This window comes from Trachemys scripta, chromosome 3 (assembly GCF_013100865.1).
Source record: "Trachemys scripta elegans isolate TJP31775 chromosome 3, CAS_Tse_1.0, whole genome shotgun sequence".
In the NCBI taxonomy this organism is placed as follows: Eukaryota; Metazoa; Chordata; order Testudines; family Emydidae; genus Trachemys; species Trachemys scripta.
The window spans coordinates 26,781,240-26,807,652 of NC_048300.1; the positions used below are offsets into that span (position 1 = coordinate 26,781,240).

At 44.0% G+C, this 26,413-nt stretch overlaps 1 protein-coding gene across 4 annotated transcripts in view; it reads left to right on the forward strand.

Annotated features, from left to right (window-relative positions):
- The window catches only part of FOXN2 (forkhead box N2), a 163,756-nt gene extending 138,040 nt beyond the window's left edge, over positions 1 to 25,716 (forward strand). For 3 of the 4 annotated variants that reach the window (XM_034764331.1, XM_034764333.1, XM_034764332.1), the window contains exons 5-6: positions 20,709 to 20,777; positions 21,356 to 25,716. In XM_034764331.1, the coding sequence (XP_034620222.1) occupies positions 20,709 to 20,777; positions 21,356 to 21,873 (587 nt within the window). In that variant the 3' untranslated portion in view covers positions 21,874 to 25,716. The remainder of the gene's footprint in view (positions 1 to 20,708; positions 20,778 to 21,355) is intronic. The other variant, XR_004644953.1, reaches the window with a different exon arrangement.
- The last annotated feature ends 697 nt before the right edge of the window (positions 25,717 to 26,413 follow it).

Below are 26,413 nucleotides of genomic sequence, written 5' to 3' on the forward strand. Positions count from 1 at the left end.
CCACTCCTGCCCCCTGACAGCCCCGCCCCCAGAACTCCCACCCCCCCCCCGCTACTTGTCCCCTGACCGCCCCCTGCTGGGACCCCTGCTCCTAACTGCCCTCCAGGACCTCACCCCCTACCTAAGCCTCCCTGTTCCTTGTCCCCTAACTGCCCCCTCCTAAGACTCCCCCAACTGCCCCCAAGGACCCTACCCCCTACCTGCCCAAAACCTTATCCACACCCCCCCGCAGAAAGCCACCCCCCTCGAACTCCCAACTCCCCCCCCGTCTCTTGACTGCCCCATCCAAAACCTCCCTGCCCCTTCTCCGACCCCCTGGCCCCCTTGTTGTTGGCCTTCGCCTAATGTCTCTGTGAACTTGCTCAGGAACAGCCTGAGCCGTTCATCCCGGCACGCTGGGCAGCAGTGGAGCGGGAGTGGGGGAGGAGCTCCAGACTGCCAAAGGCAATCTGCGAATGCAGGGAGGGAGGGAGTGATCTCTGCTGCAGGGGAAGCGGAGGAGGGGCTCTCTCTGGCTGTCGGAGCCCCATGTAAGTGCACCATCCGGCTGGCTGCCCTGTTAGCCGCGTGCGCTCTGCATGGGGGCGGGGCGGGGGGGAGTCTGGACATTTAGAAATTCCCCCCAGACGCTATTTTTAGCTCAAAAAGCCGGACATGTCCAGGGGAATCCGGACGAATGGTAACCCTATCCTGGTAACTACTAAGTGTGCTGTGATATTAACAAATATATAAATATCACTTTTCACAGCAAGCTCCAGGACCCATTAAGACCTAGATGGGGGGCAAAGGAGGAGACAGCATTAGTCTGCCAAAAAACTCTACAAATATAAATTACAATGATTTGGATGTGAATCTGTGGATATTTAATTGCTTTTTCTAAAGTTAATTAAGTATTTTAGGAAAAAAGTGTCAGTGCGGCCACCCATAAGAGTTGATCACCACACTCTGAGGCCACCAAAACATTTGTTGTGAGAACCCCTGCCATAAGGTATGTTTGCACTGCACCTGGGAGGTGTGATTCCCAGCCAAGGTAGCAGTATAGATGCTATAGCACTGGCTGGGACTAACTCCCGAGGCTCAGACTCACGGGAGACAAGAAGACTTTTACTCCTGTGGCTAGCCTGAGCTGCTGCTAGTACCGTAACATCCACACTAGTGGATCTTACTTTGTTCTGTCTGTTACTACTTAGAACCACTTAAATCCTACTTTCTATATTTAATAAAATCCACACTGGTGGATGTTACAGTACTAGCAGCTAGCTCAAGTCTACTCAGCATGTTAGCTCAAGTCTACTCAGGTTGGGAACCAGATTGTGACGGTACCTCCCATAAGACTTTATGGAAATATGTTTAGAATGTGTTTTATGCTACATATGCCATGTAACATATCTCCGTAAAGGTTATGATCTACTGAATGTATTAATCCTATTTGTATGCATGTATCATTTTTGTATTCGAAGTTAAGAATGTTATGAATGATGGCTGTGTACTGGCTTGATTTCTAAAGAACCTTAGTAGAGCATTTGGTCAGTTCCTGGAGAAAGGAATGTTGAAATTAAGTACCTAATCAAGAAACACTTAAAGGACAATGGATCTTGGAATACTCCAATCCACATAAGAAGTCTACTTGAGGACATTCAAGGTAGTATGTAAACAATGGATGCTACCTGTAAAAACTGTGAGTCATGCATGGACATGTGACTTGCCCACGTGACTCCTAAACTCCATCTTGGAGCTGGACTTTGCATAGGAGTGAGGAGGGGGTCTCCACCCACAAGAGAAAATCTATTTAAACCCTTGGGAGACTCCTCCATTTGGTCTTCAGCTGCCTAAAGAGAGAGCCTCTCCACCCCCAAGGATGCTTGAAAGAAACTGGAACAAAGGACAGTGTGCAAAGGGTGTGAGTGATTGCTGGACCCAGGTTAAAAGGAGATTAGTCTGTGGCCTGGTCTACACTACGGGTTTAGGTCGACTTTAGCAGCGTTAAATCGAATTAAGCCTGGACACGTCCACACAACGAAGCCCTTTCTTTCGACTTAAAGGGCCCTTTAAACCGGTTTCTTTACACCACCTTCGACGAGGGGATTAGCGATAAAATCAGCCTTTGCGGGTCAGAATTGGGGTAGTGTGGACGGAATTCGACGTTATTGGCCTCCGGGAGCTATCCCACAGTGCTTCATTGTGACCGCTCTGGACAGCACTCTCAACTCAGATGCACTGACCAGGTAGACAGGAAAAGACCCGCGAACGTTTGAATTTCATTTCCTGTTTGCCCAGCGTGGAGAGCACAGGTGACCACGCAGAGCTCATCAGCACAGGTAACCGTGATGGAGTCCCAGGATCGCAAAAGAGCTCCACCATGGACCGAACGGGAGGTACGGGATCTGCTCGCCATATGGGGAGATGAATCAGTGCTAGCTGAACTCCGTAGCAGTAAAAGAAATGGCAAAGTATTAGAAAAGGTCTCCAAGGCCATGAAGGACCGGGGCCATAACAGGGACACACAGCAGTGCCGCGTGAAAGTTAAGGAGCTACGGCAAGCCTACCACAAAGCCAGAGAAGCAAATGGAAGGTCCGGGGCAGAGCCGCAAACTTGCCGCTTCTACGCGGAACTGCATGCCATTCTAGGGGGTGCAGCCACCACTACCCCAACCGTGTGCTATGACTCCGTCAATGGAGAAACACACAGGGAAGACGGTTCGGGGAACGAGGAAGATGAGGATGGAGGTACTGTAGGTAGCTCACAGCAGCAAGGAAGCGGAGAAACCGGTTTTCCCAACAGCCAGGATATGTTTGTGACCCTGGACCTGGAACCAGTAACCCCCGAACTCACCCAAGACCCTCAGGGCACACAGGAGACCTCTGGTGAGTGTACCTTTGTAAATATTTGTAAATATTACACATGGTTTAAAAGCAAGCGTGTTTAATGATTAATTTGCCCTGGCAATTGCGGCCAGTACATCTACTGGAAAAGTCTGTTAACGTGTATGGGGATGGAGCGGAAATCCTCCAGGGACATCTCCAGAAAGCTCTCCTTCATGTACTCCCAAAGCCTTTGCAAAAGGTTTCTGGGGAGGGCTGCCTTATCCCGTCCGCCATGGTAGGACACTTTACCACGCCAGGCCAGTAGCACGTAGTCTGGAATCATTGCATAACAAAGCATGGCAGCGTATGGTCCCGGTGTTTGCTGGCATGCAGACAATATCCATTCCTTATCTCTCTTTGTTATCCTCAGGAGAGTGATATCATTCACGGTCACCTGGTTGAAATGGGGTGATTTTATTAAGGGGACATTCAGAGGTGCCCGTTCCTGCTCTTCTGAACAGAAATGTTCCCCGCTGTTAACCACGCGGTGGGGGGAGGGGTGAAGTGATCATCCCAGAGAATCATGTGTGTATGTGGGGGGGTGGTTTACTTGGGTTTGTGCCGCATGTTAACCCGGAAACCGCAGCCCCTCCTTTTACATTGAAAACCCATTTTAAATGGCCAACCCAATTCATCCTTGATATGGGAAATGCGCTGCTGTTTGAAACCTTTCCCGCATGTTAAGAAGGTTAAAAAAGCCAAAAGACCGTGGCTTACCATGGCTGCCTGCAAGCCGAAATATGTTGCCTGGGGCACTGCATGAGTGATCTCTCATACCAAACCGGCAGGCAGAGGAAAAATGCGACCTTGTAATGAAAGAGTGTACCCATTGTTCTCTAAAATGTGTCTTTTTTAACAACCTCTCCCTTCTCCTCCACCAGCTGCAAATGTTTCTCCTTCGCAGAGGCTAGTGAACATTAGAAAGAGAAAACGGAGGACGCGGGACGATATGTTCACGGAGCTCCAGATGTCCTGCCACTCTGATAGAGCACAGCAGAATGCGTGGAGGCAGTCAATGTCAGACATGAGAAAAGCACAATATGAACGAGAGGAGAGGTGGCGGGCTGAATGGTGGGATGAAAAGAGCAAGTAGCAGGCTGAAGATGATAGGTGGCGTCAGCTTGCAGACAGACGGCAAGAGTCAATGCTCCGTCTGCTGGAGCATCAAACTGATATGCTCCAGCGTATGGTTGAGCTGCAGGAAAGGCAGCAGGAGCAGAGACCGCCGCTACAGCCCCTGTTTAACCAACAGCCCTCCTCCCCAAGTTCCATAGCCTCCTCACCCAGACGCCCAAGAACACGGTGGGGGGGCCTCCGGCCACCCAGTCACTCCACCCCAGATGATCGCCCAAGCATCAGAAGGCTGGCCTTCAATAAGAGTTAAAGTTTTAAAATGCAGTGTGTCCTTTTCCATCCCTCCTCCCCCACCCATCCCAGGCTACCTTGGCAATTATCCCCCTACTTCTGTGATGAATTAATAAAGAATGCATGAATGTGAAAAAACAATGACTTTATTGCCTCTGCAAGCGGTGCTCGAAGTGGGGAGGGGAGGGTGGGGTGGTTGGTTTACAGGGAAGTAGAGTGAACCGGGTGGCGGGGGGGTGCGGAGGGTTCATCAAGGAGAAACAAACATAAGTTTCATACCATAGCCTGGCCAGTCACAAAACTCGTTTTCAAAGCTTCTCTGATGCGCACCACGCCCTGCTGTGCTCCTCTAACCGCCCTGGTGTCTGGCTGCGCGTAATCAGCGGCCAGGCGAGTTGCCTCAACCTCCCACTCCGCCATAAATGTCTCTCCCTTACTCTCAGAGATATTGTGGAGCGCACAGCAAGCAGCAATAACAATGGGGATATTCTTTTCGCTGAGGTCTGAGCGAGTCAGTAAGCTGCGCCAGCGCGCTTTTAAACGTCCAAATGCACATTCCACCACTATTCGGCACTTGTTCAGCCTATAGTTCAACAGGTCCTGACTACTGTCCAGGCTGCCTGTGTACGGCTTCATGAGCCATGGCATTAAGGGGTAGGCTGGGTCCCCAAGGATCACGATAGGCATTTCAACATCCCCAACGGTTACTTTCTGGTCCGGGAAGAAAGTCCCTTCCTCCAGCTTTCGAAACAGACCAGAGTTCCTGAAGACGCGAGCATCATGTACCTTTCCCGGCCATCCCACGTTGATGTTGGTGAAACGTCCCTTGTGATCCACCAGGGCTTGCAGCAGCATTGAAAAGTACCCCTTGCGATTTATGTAGTTGGTGCTCCGGTGCCAAGATAGGGATATGGGTTCCGTCTATGGCCCCACCACAGTTTGGGAATCCCATTTCAGCAAAACCATCCACTATTGCCTGCACGTTGCCCAGAGTCACTACCCTTGATATCACCAGGTCTTTCATTGCCCTGGCAACTTGGATCACAGCAGCCCCCACAGTAGATTTGCCCATTCCAAATTGATTCCTGACTGACCGGTAGCTGTCTGGCGTTGCAAGCTTCCACAGGGCTATCGCCACTCGCTTCTCAACTGTGAGGGCTGCTCTCATCCTGGTATTCTGGCATTTCAGGGCAGGGGAAAGCAAGTCACAAAGTTCCATGAAAGTGCCCTTACGCATGCGAAAGTTTCGCAGCCACTGAGAATCATCCCATACCTGCAGCACGATGCGGTCCCACCAGTCTGTGCTTGTTTCCTGGGCCCAGAATCAGCGTTCCACGGCATGAACCTGCCCCAGTGACACCATGATTTCCACATTGCTGGGGCCTGTGCCTTGTGAGAGGTCTATGTCCATGTCAATTTCCTCATCACTCTCTTCGCCGCGCTGCAATCGCCTCCTCGGCTGGTCTGAGTTTCGCCTTGGCATGTCCTGGTTCTGCATATACTCCAGGACAATGCGCGTGGTGTTCATAGTGCTCATAATTGCCGCGGTGATCTGAGCAGGCTCCATGATCCCAGTGCTAGCTATGGCGCCTGGTCTGAAAAAAGGCGCGAAACTAGTATCTGATGGACCAGGGGAAGGAGGGAGGGCGGGCCGAGTGACGACATGGCGTACAAGTACAGGGAATTAAAATCAAGAATGGTGGCTGTGCATCAGGGAGAAACACAAACAACTGTCACACAAAATGGTCCCCCCAAAGATTAAACTGAAAATCCTGAGTTTAGCAGGCCGTTGATTTGACGGAGGGAGGGGGAAGCAAATGAATACAGAACAAATCTATTTTTTACATCTTAAGATGACGGTGCAGCGTGACTGATAGCCCTCGGCATCTTTCTGGGTGCTTGGCAGCAAATACTGGGCGCTTGGCAGTTAGTGTATTACGATGGCCTTCAGGCCTATTGCACAATCTGCTGCTCAGGGAAGATTCTGCTAATGTGCGATGATCCAACTTGTAATAGGACGGTTACCAGTCGTAATACACCATCTACTGCCAAAAGGCAAGGGGCTGGTGCAATGCAGCCCTACAGCTGCCAGCCCCGCAGCTGCCAGCACCCAGATCGCCGATGAAGGCTACCAGTCTACTGCACCGTCTACCGCCAAAAGGCAGTTAGCTGCTGCTGCTGTGTAGCAATGCAGTCCCACGTCTGCCGGCACCCAGATGACATATGGTGATGGTGAGCTGAGCGGGCTCCATGCTTGCCATGGTATGTTGTCTGCACAGGTAACCCAGGTAAAAAGGCGCGAATCTATTGTCTGCCGTTGCTGTGACGGAGGGGGAGGGGCCTGACGACATGTACCCAGAACCTCCCGCGACACTGTTTTGCATCATCCGGGCATTGGGATCTCAACCCAGAATTCCAATGGGCGGCGGAGACTGCGGGAACTGTGGGATAGCTGTGGGATAGCTACCCATAGTGCAATGCTCCGGAAGTCGACGCTATCCTCAGTACTGTGGATGCAGTCCGCCGACTAGAGCACTTAGAGCATTTTATGTGGGGGGACACACAATCGGCTGTATACAACCGATTTCTATAAAACCGGCTTCTATAAATTCCAACTAATTTCGTAGTGTAGACATGCCCTGTAAAAGGGAGCATTCTGGAACTGGTGAGGATCTTATCTATATTCAGTTTGATTAGACATAGATTTGCGTGTTTTAGTTTATTTTGCTTGATGACTTACTTTGTTCTGTCTGTTACTACTTAGAACCACTTAAATCCTACTTTCTATATTTAATAAAATCACTTTTTACTTATTAATTAACTCAGAGTATGTATTAATACCTGGGGGAGCAAACAGCTGTGCGTATCTCTCTATCAGTGTTATAGAGGGCAAACAATTTATGAGTTTACCCTGCATAAGCTTTATACAAGGTAAAACAGATTTATTTGGGTTTAGATCCCATTGGGAGTTGGGCATCTGGGTGTTAAAGAAAAGGACACTTCTGTTAGCTGTTTTCAGTAAAGCCTGCAGCTTTGGGGCAAGTAATTCAGACCCTGGGTCTTTCTTGGAGCAGCCGGGTGTGTCTGGCTCAGCAAGACAGGGTGCTGGGGTAGTGAGCTGGCAGGGAAAGCAGGAGCAGAGGTAGTCTTGGCACATCGGGTGGCAGCTCCTAAGGGGGGTTCTGTGATCCAACCCGTCACACACACCTCCCAGCTACCCTGTCTCGCCCTTGTCTTCTGGCCTTCTTCAAGACTTTCACAGCCCTCCCCTACTGAGGCTTCTGTGTAAAAGTCTCCCTCTCAGGCCTGCTGCCTGACAGGTGTGGAGGAATCCCTTGCCCAGCGATCTGTTACAGCACCCTCCTCATTCTTTGCCAGCTTTAGCTTCCCCACTCCACTGGCATGAGAGGAGCATCAAGCCCACAGCCACAACTGCAAACTGAAAAAAGACTATCAACTATAATTAAATTAAGCCAAATATATTTCAGCTCAGAAATCCATCTGCGCAGCTCAACTTGGACAGACAACTCTTTATGTAAAATCATCAAAATAAACCCAAACAAAAAAGTTTAATATATTTTAGTAGAGCAGATTTGAAATACGTACATCCTCTTTCCACAGCCTTGCGTAGTTCCTCCTAACACTGCAAATCTGGTTTATAAAAGCAACTCAAAAGTAGTTAGTTTCATTCCAATATACTTCAATTAATTTAGATTATATCACCATGAATGCACTAAAAACACACAAGATTTCAGCGGTGAGTTAATAAAGGCAGAGGAAGGAGATGTTTTTTCTTTGCAGACATCAGAATGCACACACTCCTCCAGATCAGCAAGAAAATAGCCTTGTCTCACTTTACTAACAGCTCATGAGCACACCAAGTGAAAGGAAATGCTGCCATGGCAACACAAACCAGGCTGTTATTTGAAACCATACTGCAGACACTTAACTGTCCCCTAGCTGCACAACTTTCAATATCAATTCTTCCAATTTCAAAGATTGAGAAAAGCATAACATACAATTTTTAGTGGTCAAAATAATTACAACTATCCCACAGTATACTTTGCAGTGCTATCCTGGAGCAGGCAATGTTTCTCAAAGAGTGATCTGGATGGCTGCCAGGACAGAACATGAGCAATGAAAAGCAGAAATACCTGCCCAACTTCTTCTGTTTATTCATGTACATACATATATTTATGAGTCACCAAATCAGATGCAATAGGACTGCTAACCTATCCCCACAGCATGAACTATCAGCCACAGAAAAGGCACATTATGACTCCACTAGATTTTACTATCAAATCCCAGAAAATGTTTCATTGCTGGGAAGTGGTAGGCAGTACACCTCTACCTCGATATAACTCTGTCCTCGGGAGCCAAAGCATCTTACCGCATTATAGGTGAAACCACGTTATATTGAACTTGCTTTGATCCACCGGAGTGTGCAGCCCCCTCTTCCCCGGAGCACTGCTTTACCGTGTTATATCCAAATTCGTGTTATATCGGATCGCGTTGTATCTAGTTGAACATTAGAACACCAGTCTACCCAGTGACCTAATCTGAATAGGACACAGAATAAATAAATTCTTACATTTATATTCCTCCAACATGTGAGCCAGACTTATTTATAAGGCTTTAAAAATCTCCTCACCTGAGCATCCTAAATTTGGGTTTGTCTAAACAGGGAAAAATCCCAGAATAGCTAATGAGCATTCACTACTGCTGAACAGCTGCACTAAGCTCCCCGTGTGGATACTCTTATTCCACACTAAGGGCTGTCAAGCAATTAAAAAAATTAATCGCGATTAATCGCGCTATTAAACAATAATAGAATATGATTTATTTAAATATTTTGGATGTTTTCTACATTTTCAAATATATTGATTTCAGTTACAACACAAAATACAAAATGTAGAGTACTCACTTTATATTTATTTTTGATTACAAATATTTGCACTGTAAGAAACAAAAGAAATAGTATTTTTCACTTCACCTAATACAAGTACTGTAGTGCAATCTCTTTGTCATGAAAGTTGAACTTACAAATGTAGAATTGTGTACAAAAAATAACTGCATTCAAAAATAAAACAATATAAAACTTTAGAGCCTACAAGTCCATTCAGTCTGACTTCTCGTTCAGCCAATCGCTAAGACAAACAAGTTTGTTTACATTTACGGGAGATAATGCTGCCCGCTTCTTATTTACAATGTCACTTGAAAGTGAGATCAGGCATTCGCATGGCACTTTTGTATCCGGCATTGCAAGGTATTTATGTGCCCAGATATGCTAAACATTCATATGCTTCATGCTTTGACCACCATTCCAGAGGATATGCTTCCATGCTGATGCTGCTCGTTTAAAAAAAATGCATTAATTAAATTTGTGACTGAAGTCCTTGGAGGAGAGTTGTGTGTCTCCTGCTCCACGGTTTTATCCACATTCTGCCATATATTTGTGTTATGGTAGTCTCGGATGACGACCCAGCATATGTTATTTGATTTAAGAACACTTTCACTGCAGATTTGACAAAACACAAAGAAGGTTCCAATATCAGATTTCTAAAGATAGCTACAGCACTTGACCCAAGGTTTAAGAATCTGAAGTGCCTTCCAAAATCTAAGAGGGATGAGTTGTGGAGCATGTTTTCAGAAGTTTTAGAAGAGCAACACTCTGATGCTGAAACTACAGAACCCAAACCACCAAAAAAGAAAATCAAACTTCTGCTGGTGGCATCTGACTCAGATGATGAAAATGAACATCTGTCAGTCCACACTGCTTTGGATCATTATCAAGCAGAACTAGTCATCAGTATGGATGCATGTCCTCTCGAACGGTGGTTGAAGCATGAAGGGACATATGAATCTTTAGTGCATCTGGCATGTAAATATCTTGCGACGCCAGTTACAACAATGCCAGGCAAACGCCTGTTCTCACTTTCAGGTGACATTGTAAACAAGAAACGGGCAGAATTATCTCCTGCAAATATAAACAAACTTGATTGGCTGAACAAGAAGTCGGACTGAGTGGACTTGTAGACTCTAAAGTATTACATTGTTTTGTTTTTGAGTGCAGTTATGTAACAAAAAAAAAATCTACATTTGTACATTGCACTTTAACGATAAAGAGACTGTGCTACAGTACTTGTATGAGATGAAATACTATTTATTTTGGTTTTTTTATAGCACAAATATTTGTAATCAAAAATAAATATAAAGTGAGCACTGTACATTTTGTATTTTGTGTTGTAATTGAAATCAATATATTTGAAAACATAGAAAAACATCCAAAAATATTTAACCAATGTAACAATAGGTATTTTATTGTGCGATTAATCAATATTAATTTTTTAATCACAATTAATTTTTTTAGTTAATCGCGTGCGTTAACTGTGATTAATCGACAGCCCTAGTTAATGCTAAGCACAGAAAGACACTCTTAATACTGAATAAGAATGTCCACACAGTGATTTAATGCAGAATAGCTATTGCACTTTAAATACAAACCCTTGCTATTCTGCACTAACTTCCCTTGTAGACACGCCATTACAAAAAAGGGATGGAAAAACAAAAGAAAAACCTACAGATAGAATTTGGAAACCTCCCTGACATCTACATGACACATGATCCTCTTCTTCTGTAAGTACTCATGACAGAAAATTAATAAGGCTCCTTCCATGTTGAGATAAAAATTAGATGCCATATTAAGTAAGAAAAATGGTGGAGTACACCAAACTACTTTGTCTACATAGAAAACTTCATAGATAAATTAGCAACAAAATCTTGTGAAGACTCCCACTTTCCAAATATAAGTGATTGTACCGAGAACAATAAATAGCATTAACAGAAAAACCAGGTCAATACGGAGACAGATGGGATGACATAATGTGAAAACTACTCTGAAACCAATGTAAACCTCTAACAGTTTAATTTGGATTATGCTACTTACAGGCCTGCACAACATGCGGCCCGCAGGGGCTCACTGTGCGGCCCGCGAGCAAGTGGCGGGGGGACCTGCCAGCTTCACCCCCTGCCCGAGTGCTGAGCCGACCTCACAGCCCCGCCTGCGCTGGGGCCTGCTGAGGCGGGAAGCGCTGGGCACGAGGCAGAACCAGTAAGTGCGAGCGAGGGGAGGGGCGCCCGGCCTGGGCTCGAGCCGCAGCTGGGGGGGACTGGGCCGAGACCCCCCAAACCCCCTCTTTGGTTGGGGGGTGGGGTGGCTACTGCGCTGGTTGCTCCCAGGGCGGCCTCCGTAGTGATGAGGTGGGGTTTGAACTGTCTGTGGGCAGCCGGAAAAACCTGGGGGGAGAGGAGGGAGACAGAGAGAGTGAGAGTGAGAGTGTGTGTGTGTGTGTGTGTGTGCAGGGTCAGCTTTAGGCCGATTCAACTAAGTCCCCTGAATTGGGCCCCACGCCCAAGCCCCGACTTCCCAAGGGGGCTATTTAAAGGGCCTGGGGCTCCAGCTGCCTCTACTGCACCCCCTGCCCACACCACCTCGCACCTCCTACCCTGCCCGCAGCCAGCCAGCCCCACAAATGCCCCAGCCCCACACCCCCTGCCCTGCCCGCAGCCAGCCCCTGTCTCCAGCCAGCCCCACACCCCCTGCCTGCAGCCAGCCCCTGCTCCACCCCCTGCCCTGCTTCCAGCCCCGCACCCCCTGCCCTGCCCGCACCAGCCCGTCTCCAGCCAGCCCCGCACCCCCTGCCCTGCCCGCAGCCAGCCCCTGCCACCCCCCAGTCCACAGCCAGCCTCTGCCGCACCCCCTGCCCTGTCTCCAGCCAACCCCTGCCGTACCCCCCTGCGGCCCTGCCTGAAGCCAGCCAGCCCACCCCATACCCCCCTATCTCCAGCCAGCCCCACACCCCTTGCCCTGCCTGCAGCCAGACCCTACCTCCAGTCAGCCCCTGCCCTGCCTCCAACCAGCCCCATGTCCACTGGTGCCCTGCACACCTGCTTCAATGAGGGGGGCAGGGAGCAGCTGGGACCCACACATGTGCACACCACTAGGGTGACCAGACAGCAAGTGTGAAAAACCAGAACAGGGGTGGGGGGTAATAGGAGTCTATATAAGAAAAAGACTCAAAAACTGGGACTGTCCCTATAAAATCGGGACATCTGGTCACCCTAGGACACTCCCAGGGAGTGGCGGAGACCCACACATGTGAAATGGAGCTCATTAATAACCGATCAACAGCATATATAACACAATGTACATAATATATATTTTATTATTTATATAGTTATGGAAAGTAAATAATACATGGAAGAAAGGAAAGGCTTTTTTTACGTTTTTTTTTCTTCTAGTCATCCTTGCTGGGGCCCTGCCAAAAATGTTCGAATTGGACCCCACACTTCCTAAAGCCAGCCCTGTGTGTGTGTGTGTTTTGCACCTGCCCTGCCCTGACTGCTGCCCCCTTCCCTGGTCCAGGGACCTTATCCCTCCCCAGCCCCTATCACACGCCCCCACCCCCAGGGCTCCCTGCGGCCCCTGTGTTTGTGGGTGGGACAGTCACATCCAATCCCTTCACACTGCTCCCCTTCCCCCTGCCTGGCTTAGTTCATACCCCCAGAAAATCCCTTCAAACTGTCCTCCTTTTCCCCTCCCCTTATTTCATGGGGGGATGATGAACCGAGCGGGTGGGTGGGCAGGTAGTGGCGGCGAGGCTTTATACTTGGGGGGAGGCGAGGAGGGGAGCGGCAAGTCGGTGGCTGGAAGGAAAATACCATTTTCAGTATTTTAAATGTTGGTACTGCTGTGTGCAGTAATACAGTGACCCCTGGGGGTCAAAGAGGGGTGTAACGGTGGGGCCGAGCAGGAAGGGGGCGGGTCCTATTTTACTGCTGCGATCTGGTTACCCTATGCGCGCCGTTTCTTTCCCCCTCTCCAGGCTTCCACACAGTCAGTGCCTTGCTAGTGTGCCACACGCCGTGAGATATTTCTTCTCTTTGTGTGTGACCGAGCGTTTCCCTTGTGTGTGAATTTATTCAACAAAATCTTGAGCTTCATAATGGTTACCATGAGTGAAAAGAAAAAGAGAAAAATAAAATCAGAGCACAGAGTTTTCAACACTGAATGGACAAATAAATACTTATGTATTGTTTCCAAAGACAAAATACTGTGCCTTGTGTATTGCGAAACGTTAGCCGTTCCGAAAGAATACAACCTTCGGCGGCACTTTGAAACTAAACATCCCAATCTCGCCAAATTGAACCCAAATGAAAAAATAATTAAAGCAGCCAGTTTAGTGAAAAACCTTAGTGGAGAACAGCAAATTTTCAAGAAAGTGAGCACTGAGAACGATACAGTTACTAAAGTAAGCTTTCAAATTTCTAAGGAAATTGCTGCTGCTGGGAAATGCTTCACAGAAGGCGAGTTTTTAAAAAAGTGCATGTTGATTGCTGTATCTGAGTTATGTCCAGAAAAGAGGGGAATATTTGAGAATGTCAGTCTATCACGCATGACTGTACAGAGAAGAATAGCTGACATTTCTACTAACCTAAGTAATCAGTTAAAGCAGAGAGTCAGTGAATTCTGCTTTTACTCCCTAGCTATGGATGAAAGCACCGATTTAAAAGACACCACCCAACTTCTTATTTTTATTAGAGGTATTGATAAAAACTTTGAAATTACTGAAGAACTTGTTGGCATGGGCTCCATGATGGGTCGCACAACTGGAAAAGAAATCTCCAGTGAAGTGATAAAGTGCATGAATGATAAGTTGGGAGTAGATTTCACAAACTTGGTGGCCATTTGTACTGATGGTGCGCCGGCTATGTGTGGAAAAAATGTTGGAGCAGTTACTCTTCTTGAAGAATTTATCAGGAGACAAATAACCAAACATCACTGCATTATACATCAGCAGGTTTTGTGTAGCAAAGTCTTAAAATTTGAGCATGTAATGTTAGTGGTAGTTTCCATTGTAAACCTCATCTGTTCTAGAGGACTAAAACATAGGACATTTCGAGCCTTTCTTGAAGGGGAAGACGCCGAGTGCAGCAACTTAATCTACCATACAGAAGTGGGTTGGTTGAGTTGAGGAAGAGTGCTCCAGCGTTGCGTTGCTTTGAAAGAGGAAATAGCAAAATTCCTAGAAAATGGGCCAATAAAATTCCCGGAGCTTGAAAATGAGTCCTAGAATCAAGATCTCTTTTTCTTTTGTGACATTACAGCACACCTGAATGATCTCAACATTCAACTTCAGGGAAAAAATCAACTTATATTTCAAATGTGTGCAGCAGTGAAAGCTTTTAAAATGAAATTGAAACTTTTCAGAAGTCAGCTGTCAAAAGGTGAAATGTGTCACTTTCCCACTTGTGCACAGCGTATCCCTCAGCACAAACACGCTGAGTTAGGAGAAAAATACGCAAAGCACATCAATCTTTTGATTGAAGAATTTGACAGAAGACTTACCGTATTTTCCGGCGTATAAGACGACTGGGCGTATAAGACGACCCCCAACTTTTCCAGTTAAAATATAGAGTTTGGGATATACTCGCCGTATAAGACTACCCCTCTTCCAACGCACACCAAAAAAAAATTAAAAAAACATGAGATTTGATTTCAATATGGTAATTTTAATTCAAATGCTTATGACATGCAGGTACTTAGCAGGAAAACTGTCACTTATAAACATAAGGCTGTTTGTCATCAAACATGTAAACATAAAACAGTGCAAGTGGATTAAACTTTTCCTAATTCACTCTAAAGCTGAAAGGAAGGATAAGACAATAAACCCATGGGAGCTGCCATGCTGTTTGTTTTCTAAGCTGTCAATCAAACTGGAACTGATGATGATAGGAGGAAGATAACAAACAAGAGAGAGAGAGCAAGTGCTGGGCAAGTCCCTGGCGAGTTAGCAACGCCCATCATAACTGCAAGCTACGGTATTTTTACAGGTTTTGCTGGCGTGACAGTTTCCCTTTAAAAGCCTTCAAAATCCTCCTGTTTGTCATCTGATATAAGTACATCAATGACATCTTGTGATACATTTGTAAGGCAGTCATCGTATGGATCGAATTCCGTATCAGATGGTGTGGTCTCAGCTTCGGCTTCCTCTTCATCTTGCCACAAGTAGTCGTCCTCCATACCATCTAATGAATTTGATATGCCACACTTCTTGAAAGACTTGATTACTGTTTCTGCATCAATATCATTCCAGGCTTTTATGACAAACTTGCACAAAACATCCAACTGTGGAGCACGCATGTTTCCTCCTTTTGTGAATGACTTTTCGCCGCTAACCATCCATTCATTCCACTGTTCTTGAATGTGATCTTTAAATGGCTTGTTTAGGCACACATCCAGTGGCTGTACCAACGATGTCAATCCTGCAGGAATAACTGCCGCATCTGTGTTTAGTCTTGCAAGCATTTGCTTGGTGCTGGGAGTTAAATGAGCCCTGAACATATCCCACACCAATAGACTACATTTTTGAATAAGTCCACCTGGTCGCCTGCTCCATACATTATCAAGCAATAGCTTTACCCCTTCTTCATCCATCCAGCCTTTTTCATTCACATGTACAAAACAACCAACAGGGAACTTGAATTTCGGCATTGTTTTTCTTTTAAAAATAATCATTGGTCTCAGTTTGGCGCCATCAGCTGTGCATCCTAGTACCACTGTAAAACTGGACTTCTCGTGTCCTGTTGTTTTAATTAAAATTGTTTTTTCACCTTTTTGATGGACAGTTTTATTTCCAACCATATCAAAATTCATTGGAGTTTCATCCATATTTCCAATACTACTTAACGCATAGCCATGTTTAGTGCGCTGTTGTATTACGTATCGATGGAAACTATTTACTTTGCTATCAAGATCTGCAGGTAATTTTGGGGTAATTTTCATCTTTTGCCTCAGTACCATATTATGCCTTCCCATGAATCTAGTACACCAGGATACAGTGGCCTTAAATCTGTTGCTGTGATCTGGGTTAGATTTGGCCCACTGAAGTGCAAACAAATGTATTTTATTTCGTGTCACTATATAACCGTTTTGGCGATGCTCATTCACCATGTCTGCTACATGTTTTTCGAGTTCTGGCCAATGTGGAGTGCCTCTTCTTAATGCACAATTACCCCTTGGCATACTCTTTAATGCTTTTTCATTTGCTTTCCAGTCCCGAACCATCTTTTCTGTTACTCCATATTGTCTTGCAGCAGCGCAGTTATTATGTTCCATGGCAAAGTTTACGTTTGAAACTGGCTTCATATTTCTTTCTTCTTGCTGGTGGAGCCATGATGGGGTTTTGACTGTTGGACATTTGTATACTGTACTGTATGTACTGGTGCTATACTGTATGAACAGGTACAGATACTGGTGCTGTACTGTATGTGGTACCCAGTATACAACAACCAGCCAATCACGGCAAGCGATGTACCTTACCGGCGATTGGCTGGTTGTTGTATACAAAGCCTGCTTGGATTGGTCAGCTCTCCCTGTCTCCCCAGCCCTCCCTGTCTCCAAGACTATCAGAGCGGTAGCGCAAACACGGCTCTTTCACCCGTCTGGCCCGCCCTTGTATCCTTGTCTGGTTTTAAGATTAAGTTAGATAAATTTATGGAGGGAATGGTTTAATGGTAAAACATAGTAGTCAAGGAAAACCAAGAAATGGTAGGTAAATTGTATAATGGCTGACAGGGGTCAGGCTGGAGACTCTTGCCTATATGCTCGGGGTCTTACTGATCGCCATATTTGGGGTCGGGAAGGAATTTTCCTCCAGGGCAGATTGGCTGAGCCTCTGGAGGTTTTTCGCCTTCCTCCGCAGCATAGGGCAGGGATCTCTAGCAGGAGGGTTTCAGCCGATTGAAGTCACCTAAAACAGGATTGGGGACTTCAACAGCAGAGTCCAGGGAAGGGGTAGGGACGGTTTTATGGCCTGCAGCATGCAGGGGGTCAGACCAGATGATCATAATGGTCCCTTCTGACCTTAAAGTCTATGAGTCTATGAGTCTATTACCTCCTTCTCTGCCTCTCAGATCTCGCACATGCGCGCCTGCGCCGCTTCACTGCAGTCCTCAGGAGCGAGATCTGAGAGGCAGAGAAGGAGGTACAGTAATAGGATACAAGGGCGGGCCAGACGGGTGAAAGAGGCGTGTTTTTCTGGGCACAGCGCCGCTCTCTCTCTTTTTTCCATACCCCGGGCGTCCCGGACGCCTGCAGCTTGCTCCGCCCTTCACTTACACCTTCCCGGTGAGGCACCCCCTCACCTCGTCATCAGGCGGGGATGCGGCCGCAGCCGTTTTTGAGCTCCCCCCACCATATGCGGTGACCGCAGATTCTCCAGTCCGGCTCGGAAGTTTCAGCACCCGCCCTATAAGACGACCCCCGGCGTATAAGACGACCCCCGACTTTTGAGAAGATTTTCCTGGGTTAAAAAGTAGTCTTATACGCCAGAAAATACAGTATATATTCTATAGTTAGCACTGAAAACAGAAGCTCAGTCTCCCCCCTTCCTGAAATAGTATCAAGCTGGCTTTTCACGGCCTTCTGTGAAGTGAATTCTAAGAAAAGCTTTGTAAATGCATAGACATCCTAGTAATTATCCAAATTGCTATACATGATCCCAAATGTGACTTTGTTCTTCCTAAAAATTAAGCTGATTTCATCACTGGTCAAGGAGAAATTTGACCCCATGTGATTGTTTATTTTCCTCTTGAAATGTAAATATATAGCTCCCATGTCTAAGGATGATAGCTATTCATTTAATAATAATAATAATAATAATAATTAATAATTAATTAGTATTGCCGTTAGGAAAAACAAAGAGCCATATGAGCTGCTGTGTACCACCAGTTTAAACTTCCACAGATGCTTAACAGGGGAAAACTCTGAATAGCCAGCTTCTCTTCTCTTCCCCAACCCTGTTCAGCAGGATTGCAGGGTGCTGGTAGCCTGTTCTCCCCCATAAAGGTTCCTTTCCCAGGCATTGCCCCCGATTCAGTCCACCACTCCCCATACATGCTTACTCCCACTATGCATTTTCCCTCTGTGAGACAACCATGCTACTTCATAGGGGGTTCCCACCTTTGGAACACCTTGTTCCCTCATACCATAAACAGGTGCTTTCCTTTTGTCTGACCCGTGCACCATACGTGAGAAATGTGGGTCTGATTCTGTTATGCTGCTGAAAAAAGATCAGGGAGAGAATGTCTGTAAGGCCCATTTATTGCTTTCCTCTGCTTAAAATACATTTAAGATGCCCTGAAATAGCCTAGAATAGGACAGACAGAAACCTTTTCCACTAAATATTTGCAAGGCATATTTTTGGACAAGTGTGGTGTAAATAAAGAGCAAGATGAGAAAATAGACATAATTTAGTTTGATTTTTATTTTTAGATGGAGTAGTCCTGAGTAGGTGGATCACCATCAGGAAAAGGTGTGCTCAGTAGCTCTAGTGAGAACATAACAATAGCTCTTTCATTGTGAGCAGAGAGCTAATTGCTAACCCAGCTGATTCTGATTCCAATTAGTAACTTTAGTTGTTTTACAGTACTGTCCAGTGTTGTTGTTGGGCTCTTCAAGAAACTGATGATTTCATCCTGCTGTATAGAATTTCTACAGCTACATGTGTAATTTTGAGTAAAAGTAATGCTGTTTATCTAATTATTTTTAGGTCTTCAATTGCCCCTTTATTTATACTTTCATGCTCCCTAGATTGAAGAGTTCTATAACTTTTTCATTTTGTTTCTCTGCTTGGCTGTTGTTCATAGAATCATAGAATATCAGAGTTGGAAGGGACCTCAAGAGGTCATCTAGTCCAACCCCCTGCTCAAAGCAGGACCAATTCCCAGCTAAATCATCCCAGCCAGGGCTTTGTCAAGCCGGGCCTTAAAAACCTCCAAGGAAGGAGACTCTACCACCTCCCTAGGTAACGCATTCCAGTGTTTCACCACCCTCCTAGTGAAATAGTTTTTCCTGATATCCAACCTGGACCTCCCCCACTGCAACTTGAGACCATTGCTCCTTGTTCTGTCATCTGCCACCACTGAGAACAGCCGAGCTCCATCCTCTTTGGAACCCCCCTTCAGGTAGTTGAAGGCTGCTATCAAATCCCCCCTCATTCTTCTCTTCTGGAGACTAAACAATCCCAGTTCTCTCAGCCTCTCCTCATAAGTCATGTGCTCCAGACCCCTAATCATTTTTGTTGCCCTCCGCTGGACTCTTTCCAATTTTTCCACATCCTTCTTGTAGTGTGGGGACCAAAACTGGACACAGTATTCCAGATGAGGCCTCACCAATGTCGAATAAAGGGGAACGATCACGTTCCTCGATCTGCTGGCAATGCCCCTACTTATACAGCCCAAAATGCCGTTAGCCTTCTTGGCAACAAGAGCACACTGTTGACTCATATCCAGCTTCTCGTCCACTGTGACCCCTAGGTCCTTTTCAGCAGAACTGCTACCTAGCCATTCGGTCCCTAGTCTGTAGCAGTGCATGGGATTCTTCCGTCCTAAGTGCAAGACTCTGCACTTGTCCTTGTTGAACCTCATCAGGTTTTTTTTCTGCCCAATCCTCTAATTTGTCTAGGTCCCTCTGTATCCGATCCCTACCCTCTAGTGTATCTACCACGCCTCCTAGTTTAGTGTCATCTGCAAACTTGCTGAGAGTGCAGTCCACACCATCCTCCAGATCATTAATAAAGATATTAAACAAAACCGGCCCCAGGACCGACCCTTGGGGCACTCCACTTGAAACCGGCTGCCAACTAGACATGGAGCCATTGATCACTACCCGTTGAGCCCGACGATCTAGCCAGCTTTCTATCCACCTTACAGTCCATTCATCCAGCCCATACTTCTTTAACTTGGTGGCAAGAATACTGTGGGAGACCGTATCAAAAGCTTTGCTAAAGTCAAGAAATAACACATCCACTGCTTTCCCCTCATCCATTTGACATGTGGGTAATGTGATGGATATTGCAAGGAAAGCTCTTTGTATTGCACTAATATAAAGATGCTATTCATCCATGTTGAATCTCAGTGCTGTATTTAACTAATGCACCAATTCTACAAACTATATGTTTGTAGAATAAGTTCCAAGGCTGCTTAAGGCAGATCTCTGTTGTGGCAGATGGCTAATCTTTTTCTTTGTATTGTTATGAATAGCAAATATTCATAGATAAATATAACATTGCAGCCTGATCATACATATACAAAACTGCCTAATGTGAGGCTACTCTTCCTTGACTTCAGCTCTGGAAATGTACATTAGAAATGTACATTATAATGTTCATATCACCACTAAAATACACTGTGATTTGTTCTGCAAAGTTAGTTCTAATCAAGTCACATTCACTCATGCTCATAAGCTAATTTTTAAGCATACAGCAGTCATGCCTGTTTGGGATTCTTTGACACATGATTCCAATTTATTGTGTGTCCAACTATAAATGCATATTGTTGTTACTTTTTAGCAGGATTCCTTGTTCTCCACCCTACCCCAAAATGAAACCTAACTTTTTGCTTCCTCTCTTTTACAGATTCTGATATTGATGCTGCTACTGCAATGATGCTGTTAAATACTTCCATTGAACAAGGGATTTTAGACTGTAAGCATAAACAGTTTTATGCATTGTTTTTTCCTTAACTGAAAGCTAAAAAAATTATAGCTGAAAATTTCAGAAGTGAGGTATGCTCTAGCTCAGTGTTTCTCAACCTTTTTAATAGCAGTGACTGGCTTGCTGCCTTCCTACACTGTATCAGGGAGATCTCAGGGACTGGTGCCAGTCCACGGACCCGTTGTTGAGAAACTCTGTGGCTAGCTTATAAATGGTTTGGAGGCAGTAGGGTGGCCATCCTGCATATTCAGCCCTTCTGCCAACATTCCCCAGTTTTACAGGGACCCCATTTCTGCTTTCTCCCGTTAGTCTGGTTGCCTTCTGCCACTCCGTAGTTGGAGACACTATACTTCTAGCCCGCGTCTCTACCACTACTATTCGTATTCAGGATTTGCTGAATATCAAGATCTTCTAGTATTCAGTGTTCATTAAATGATGGATCCATCACACCTTATGTAAACTAAATACTCAGTTTAAAAATCTTACCTTTGCACATCAGTCTGACAGACTGGGATGGCAGATTTTAGTTTGAGCTATTTTGCTTACTTATACATCTTTGCTTTCAATAGGTGAGAAGGCCCAACCTCTCAAGATGCCCAAGAAGAGGAGTTATGGCAGTGCATTTAATCATCACAGTTCCATAAACCTGCAAGAAAATCATTCTGCAGCCACTAATATTGATCCAAAGGAGGATCACAATTACAGTGCTAGCAGCATGACTTCACAATGTTGTGCATCTAGGTCCAGCATGTCTTCCTTGTCCTCTGTTGATGAGGTGTATGAATTTATCTCCAAGACCAGCCATGCAGGAAGCGATGGCAGTGAAGGTTTTCATAGTGAAGTGGATACGGACATTGACTATGAAGACGACCCTCTTGGAGACAGTGGCTATGCATCACAATCTTGTGTAGATACCTCTGACAAAAGTCAGCCTAGCAAGAAAGCTCTCAAGGAGTTATGTCAAGAAATTGATGAGGAGCTGAAAGAGGCAGCTGGGTCTCTGCTCCACCTGGCTGGAATCAGCACATGCTTGGGTTCCCTAATAAGTACTGCAAAGACCCAAAGTCAAAAGCAGAGGAAAAAATAGTAATGCTTGTTAGTGTGAATATATACATATATTTTTTTTTTAAGTGTGGCAATACTCTTCTACTTTTACCCTTCACAAGGAAGATCAAAGCCATAAGAGGACTTGTTTTTTTATTTTTTTGATGCTAATTATAGTTTGGCCTTTTATTTTCAAATCATTGCTTAGAAAATGTTTTATTTAATCTTTTCAGATTAGGAGAGATGCATGACATGTGAAAATCTAACTGTATACTTTTTGATGACCAGTGATTGAATATTTGACCATTTACAGGGGGATGCATAGGTTCAGATGCATGTGTGAAATTTACCCCTGAGCAGGCCTACTCCACATAGTGAATTTCACCCTATGTGAGGGGACACAATTTCCCCGTCTCCCTCCCCAAGACCCAAATGACTTTCACTGGTATAGCAAACAGTAAGAAGCTGCCACTGTACATGTGCCACGTACCATTTTCCCCAACTATTGAATACACATTATCTGTTAGCTAAAGGTTTCTGCTGTTTTTGTTTTGTTTTTCATGTGTAAAAAATACTTGTTTAAAAACACAAAGTTCATGCTGTCTGAGTCCACAAATGAAGTGGAGATTCTAGATGGCTAAATGTAAATGACTGCTGGAAAGAACTTTGGGTCATGTTTAAGAAAAGCATAATATAATAGTTTCCTTTAAGATTAGGAAAACTGAGTTAATTACATTAATTTCTAACTACACTTTGTGCGTTTTAATATCGGCTACCGTAACTTTGGTCTAAGTCTACTGATTACTGTGCTGCTGCTTCATGCTATATGTACCATTTTAGCTTCCTTTGAACTACAGTGTATGTCCAATAGCATGGCATTCTTAGGGCATACACTGTGACTCATGGTAGTCTCTTCATATTTGGGGGTGAAGCTCCTTAAAATTCATCACCTTTGCAATAATAATCTTTATAACCCAAACATCTTGCGGACAAGAATGTTATAGTAATCGAGTGTAATGGATTTTTTTAAAAAGCTCAATTTGACTGCTTAACTCTTAATGTAGATGGTGGCAATTTTTTAAATATTTTGTGAAAAATGGGTACACAGACATGTTAGAATAAGTTTAACAGTACTGTAAGTATAAGAATGCCTTAAGTATGTTTCAGCATAATATAAAACTTAAGAGGTCATTTTGCCTGTGTTTGAGAGGCAGTGTGATGTGCCATGAATCTGTTTAGCTCATACGTTAAGCTGCTGCTTTCAATAAGTGTTGGGCAAGATGGCTTAGAATTAGAATCAAATACTGTATGCCCATATATGAAACCGTGTCCAGTGTTTGGTTGTTCAGAACAATGCTGGATTCGACAAAAAGAAATGAAGCTAAACTGTTACTAATGGGATAATGTTTTTCTGGCCACTTGGATACAAAGCTCTTAGAGTTCGGTGTTTTCTTATTTGTCAGTTTCTCCATGTATCCTGCCCATATAATTATCCCTTCCAGTTTAAGTATTCATACAGCCATGCTGCTGAAGGCCTACTGTTCTAAGGTTCTGCTCCAGTGCTTGTTGAAGATAATGGAGATACTCCCATTGACTTAATGGGCTTTGGATCAGGCCCCAAGATATTCAAGCATCTACATAGCGTTTCTTTGGTATTTAAATCCAGTGGCTTTAAGAGGGCTCCATTTTTAGTTTTAAGCATAAAAGGAAAAAGGAAAAAAAGAAATCTCTCTCTGGCACTGTGACTGTGCACACACACGCACCCGTCCACCTATACTGAGGAAAAAATAGTATACAAATGTGCTCCATTTTGCATCATATTTGCATCTTTCTTAGATGTCTCGAGCAGTGAATTAGCTGACCATATCTGTTATTGAACAGATAATGGGTGAAATTAATTCTCTCACAATTGAAAAACAAACAAATGAAAAAAAACCCATTAATTTTAATTACAAACATGGGATTTCTTAACACTGAGATGTACATGTTGATGCTTGACATTTCTTTCACTAGTGTTTGCCAATATACTTTTTAATAGTGATACAAAACATGTTCAGTATAGCAATGTAAAAGTAATTTATTATTATAGCAATATAAAAATGATTCAACTATGGAGAAGCATCATTAATATCACTTTAAAATTAATTTAAGTTTTGTATATCTCAATTTTTTTAAATTCAGCACTATGGAATAAGTGTTGTATTAAGCTCCAGATAAAGTCAATCACAGCCTTTCTGTTAACCTTAAAGGAAGGAAGGTGGATCACTCCCTAAATTTTCCAGTATTTGAATTTGTATTCATACTCATTTTCTTGCAGTTTGCCTTGGCAAGAATGTTAACCTGTTCAAATCTTATCCTTCATTTCCCAACAGAATCAATGTTTTCAAAATAAAGATTCCATACTAAATGGGGCCTGATTGTACCACTTTTACACTGGAATCAGTTGTGCTACTCAGTATGAGTGAGGGTGTCAGAATTGGGAGATAGATTTATAATGCATTTTAGTCTCCATATACAAAGACAGAGCACTAAAATCATTCTGTAATTAACAAAGTTAAGGGTGCAATTTGCACCTTTCACATAAAACCTAAATGAATGAGAGAGATGGGGAATTGGAATCCTCCTTTCTGAGCAAGCGGTAGTAGGGCACAGGACACTTGTACAACTGCTTTGCACCCATTGCTACAGTCAGTGCTGCACTCCCCACCAAGTGTAAAGGCAGATGGCTCTTTACTTTACTCACCCACTGACCGCATTCCTGCATGTCCCTGTATTAATCTCAGTGCTCTGTTCCAGCAGACAGAAGGGCTGTGGTGTCCTCCAGCAATCTCTTGCTTCTCAGATCTCAACACCTCCCGCTGCAGAGGATGTGAATGTCATCCTATTCTGTTGTGGATTACCCTTCTTTTATATTCACCTGAGATAGTTTCATATCCTTTCACTTACACACCTTGGGGTCTGAGTTAGACCATGGTGTATATAGTATAAATTGAAGGGTGTTCTAACTGCTTTTTCAGTGACATTATATAAAGAGTTCATACCAAATGGCATATTTTAGCAGCTGTTAAAAGGGTAGGGAAAGTGTTAATGTCACTTGCAATTCTTAATTAAAATGAAGAAGTGTGAGACCTGTTTACCAGGGAGGCTATCCTATTAAATACTGATGTGAATACTATAAAAAGCTGAATCAGTCTTTCAAATTCCAGTACTAAATTATTGCTTCTGTGAAAATCACAGCAAATGTTTTAAAATCCAACTTTAAAAATGGAAGTTGCAAGTCATTCAACTTCTTTGTTAGGCTAAAAAGTGAAAGCTTTGGTTAAAGCAAAGCATTCATACATGTTAATAATGGTGTAGTCAAAATATTTATTGAAAGAAAAAGTAGAGTATTTTAAATGTTGCACCTGCCATTATTTTAAAGCACATTCTTCACATCTGCCAGTGCCATTATCAAGACTGTTTTATAAATGTACATTTCTTCAAACTAAGTGCATAATTTAAAGTATTATGTTGCCATCATATAGTGATATGAGACATTTTATAATTGCCAATTCATTGTAACTATTATTTATTTAAAAGTGAAATTGTAAGAATGCTTTCTGATCAAAGCAACTGGAGTTGTTTTTAAAATACTCCCTTTAGCTTGTTTTCTAATGTAGCATAAGAAATGTCTTGGGTTTATTTAGAATAATTCTGCCAGTAGATGACCAATCCTAACCCACCCCCACAGCCCTAGTTCAGTCCTTTACCCATTTTAAAGACCATTTACAGAAGTTTAGTTTTTTGTATTCTAACCTCTGTTAATTAAAATGTTTATAAAGTTTATTTTTACCAAAGAGATGCAATTCAATATAAAACATTGCAGAATAAACTTTGTTTTATAACATTTATGACTGTTCATTTTCTGCACATTTTTCATGCATGTGATTGAAGGGGCTTATATACAAATAAACAGCATTAAGAATGGGAAGCAGCCCAGTATTATCTATTTTTCCACAGAGATACAGGGCCTGCTCTCATGAGGGGCTGAGTGCCCTTGACTCCCATTCAAGTCACTGCCTCACAGGATTGGCCCATTTAAAAAAAATCTTTGTAATTCAGTCTAGGTCTCTGTTTAATTATGAAAGTCACTCTCATAAGTTGTACCACAAGTGAACTCTGTCAAAACATCCACTGTCTGTCTAACTCTTCCTTGATAATTGGACCACTTCTGAACTATAGATGAAAATGACATGACGCTAACATCTTGAGCCCCACCCCCTCTATTTTTTTCTAAGTTCATAAAATGGAAGAATCCAGTCCTGGGGAGAAATCCTGGCCCAGTTGAAGATGATGAGAATATTGCTATTTGACTCTGAGACCAGAATTTCACCTCTAAATTCTGGAATTTAAGACTATTTTGAGGTCACTGCAATTTCTGAGTATCACTTCATCCCTTTCCCTTCTCTACTGCTATGCCTTGCTCATGAGGTGTATGTTTTGCTTTTATACACAAGGTATTTGTTTCAAATATTTACTTAATTTTAAAAATATTTGCAGATAGTAGCAATCAGATGATCCACACAATTATGAAATAATGGAAA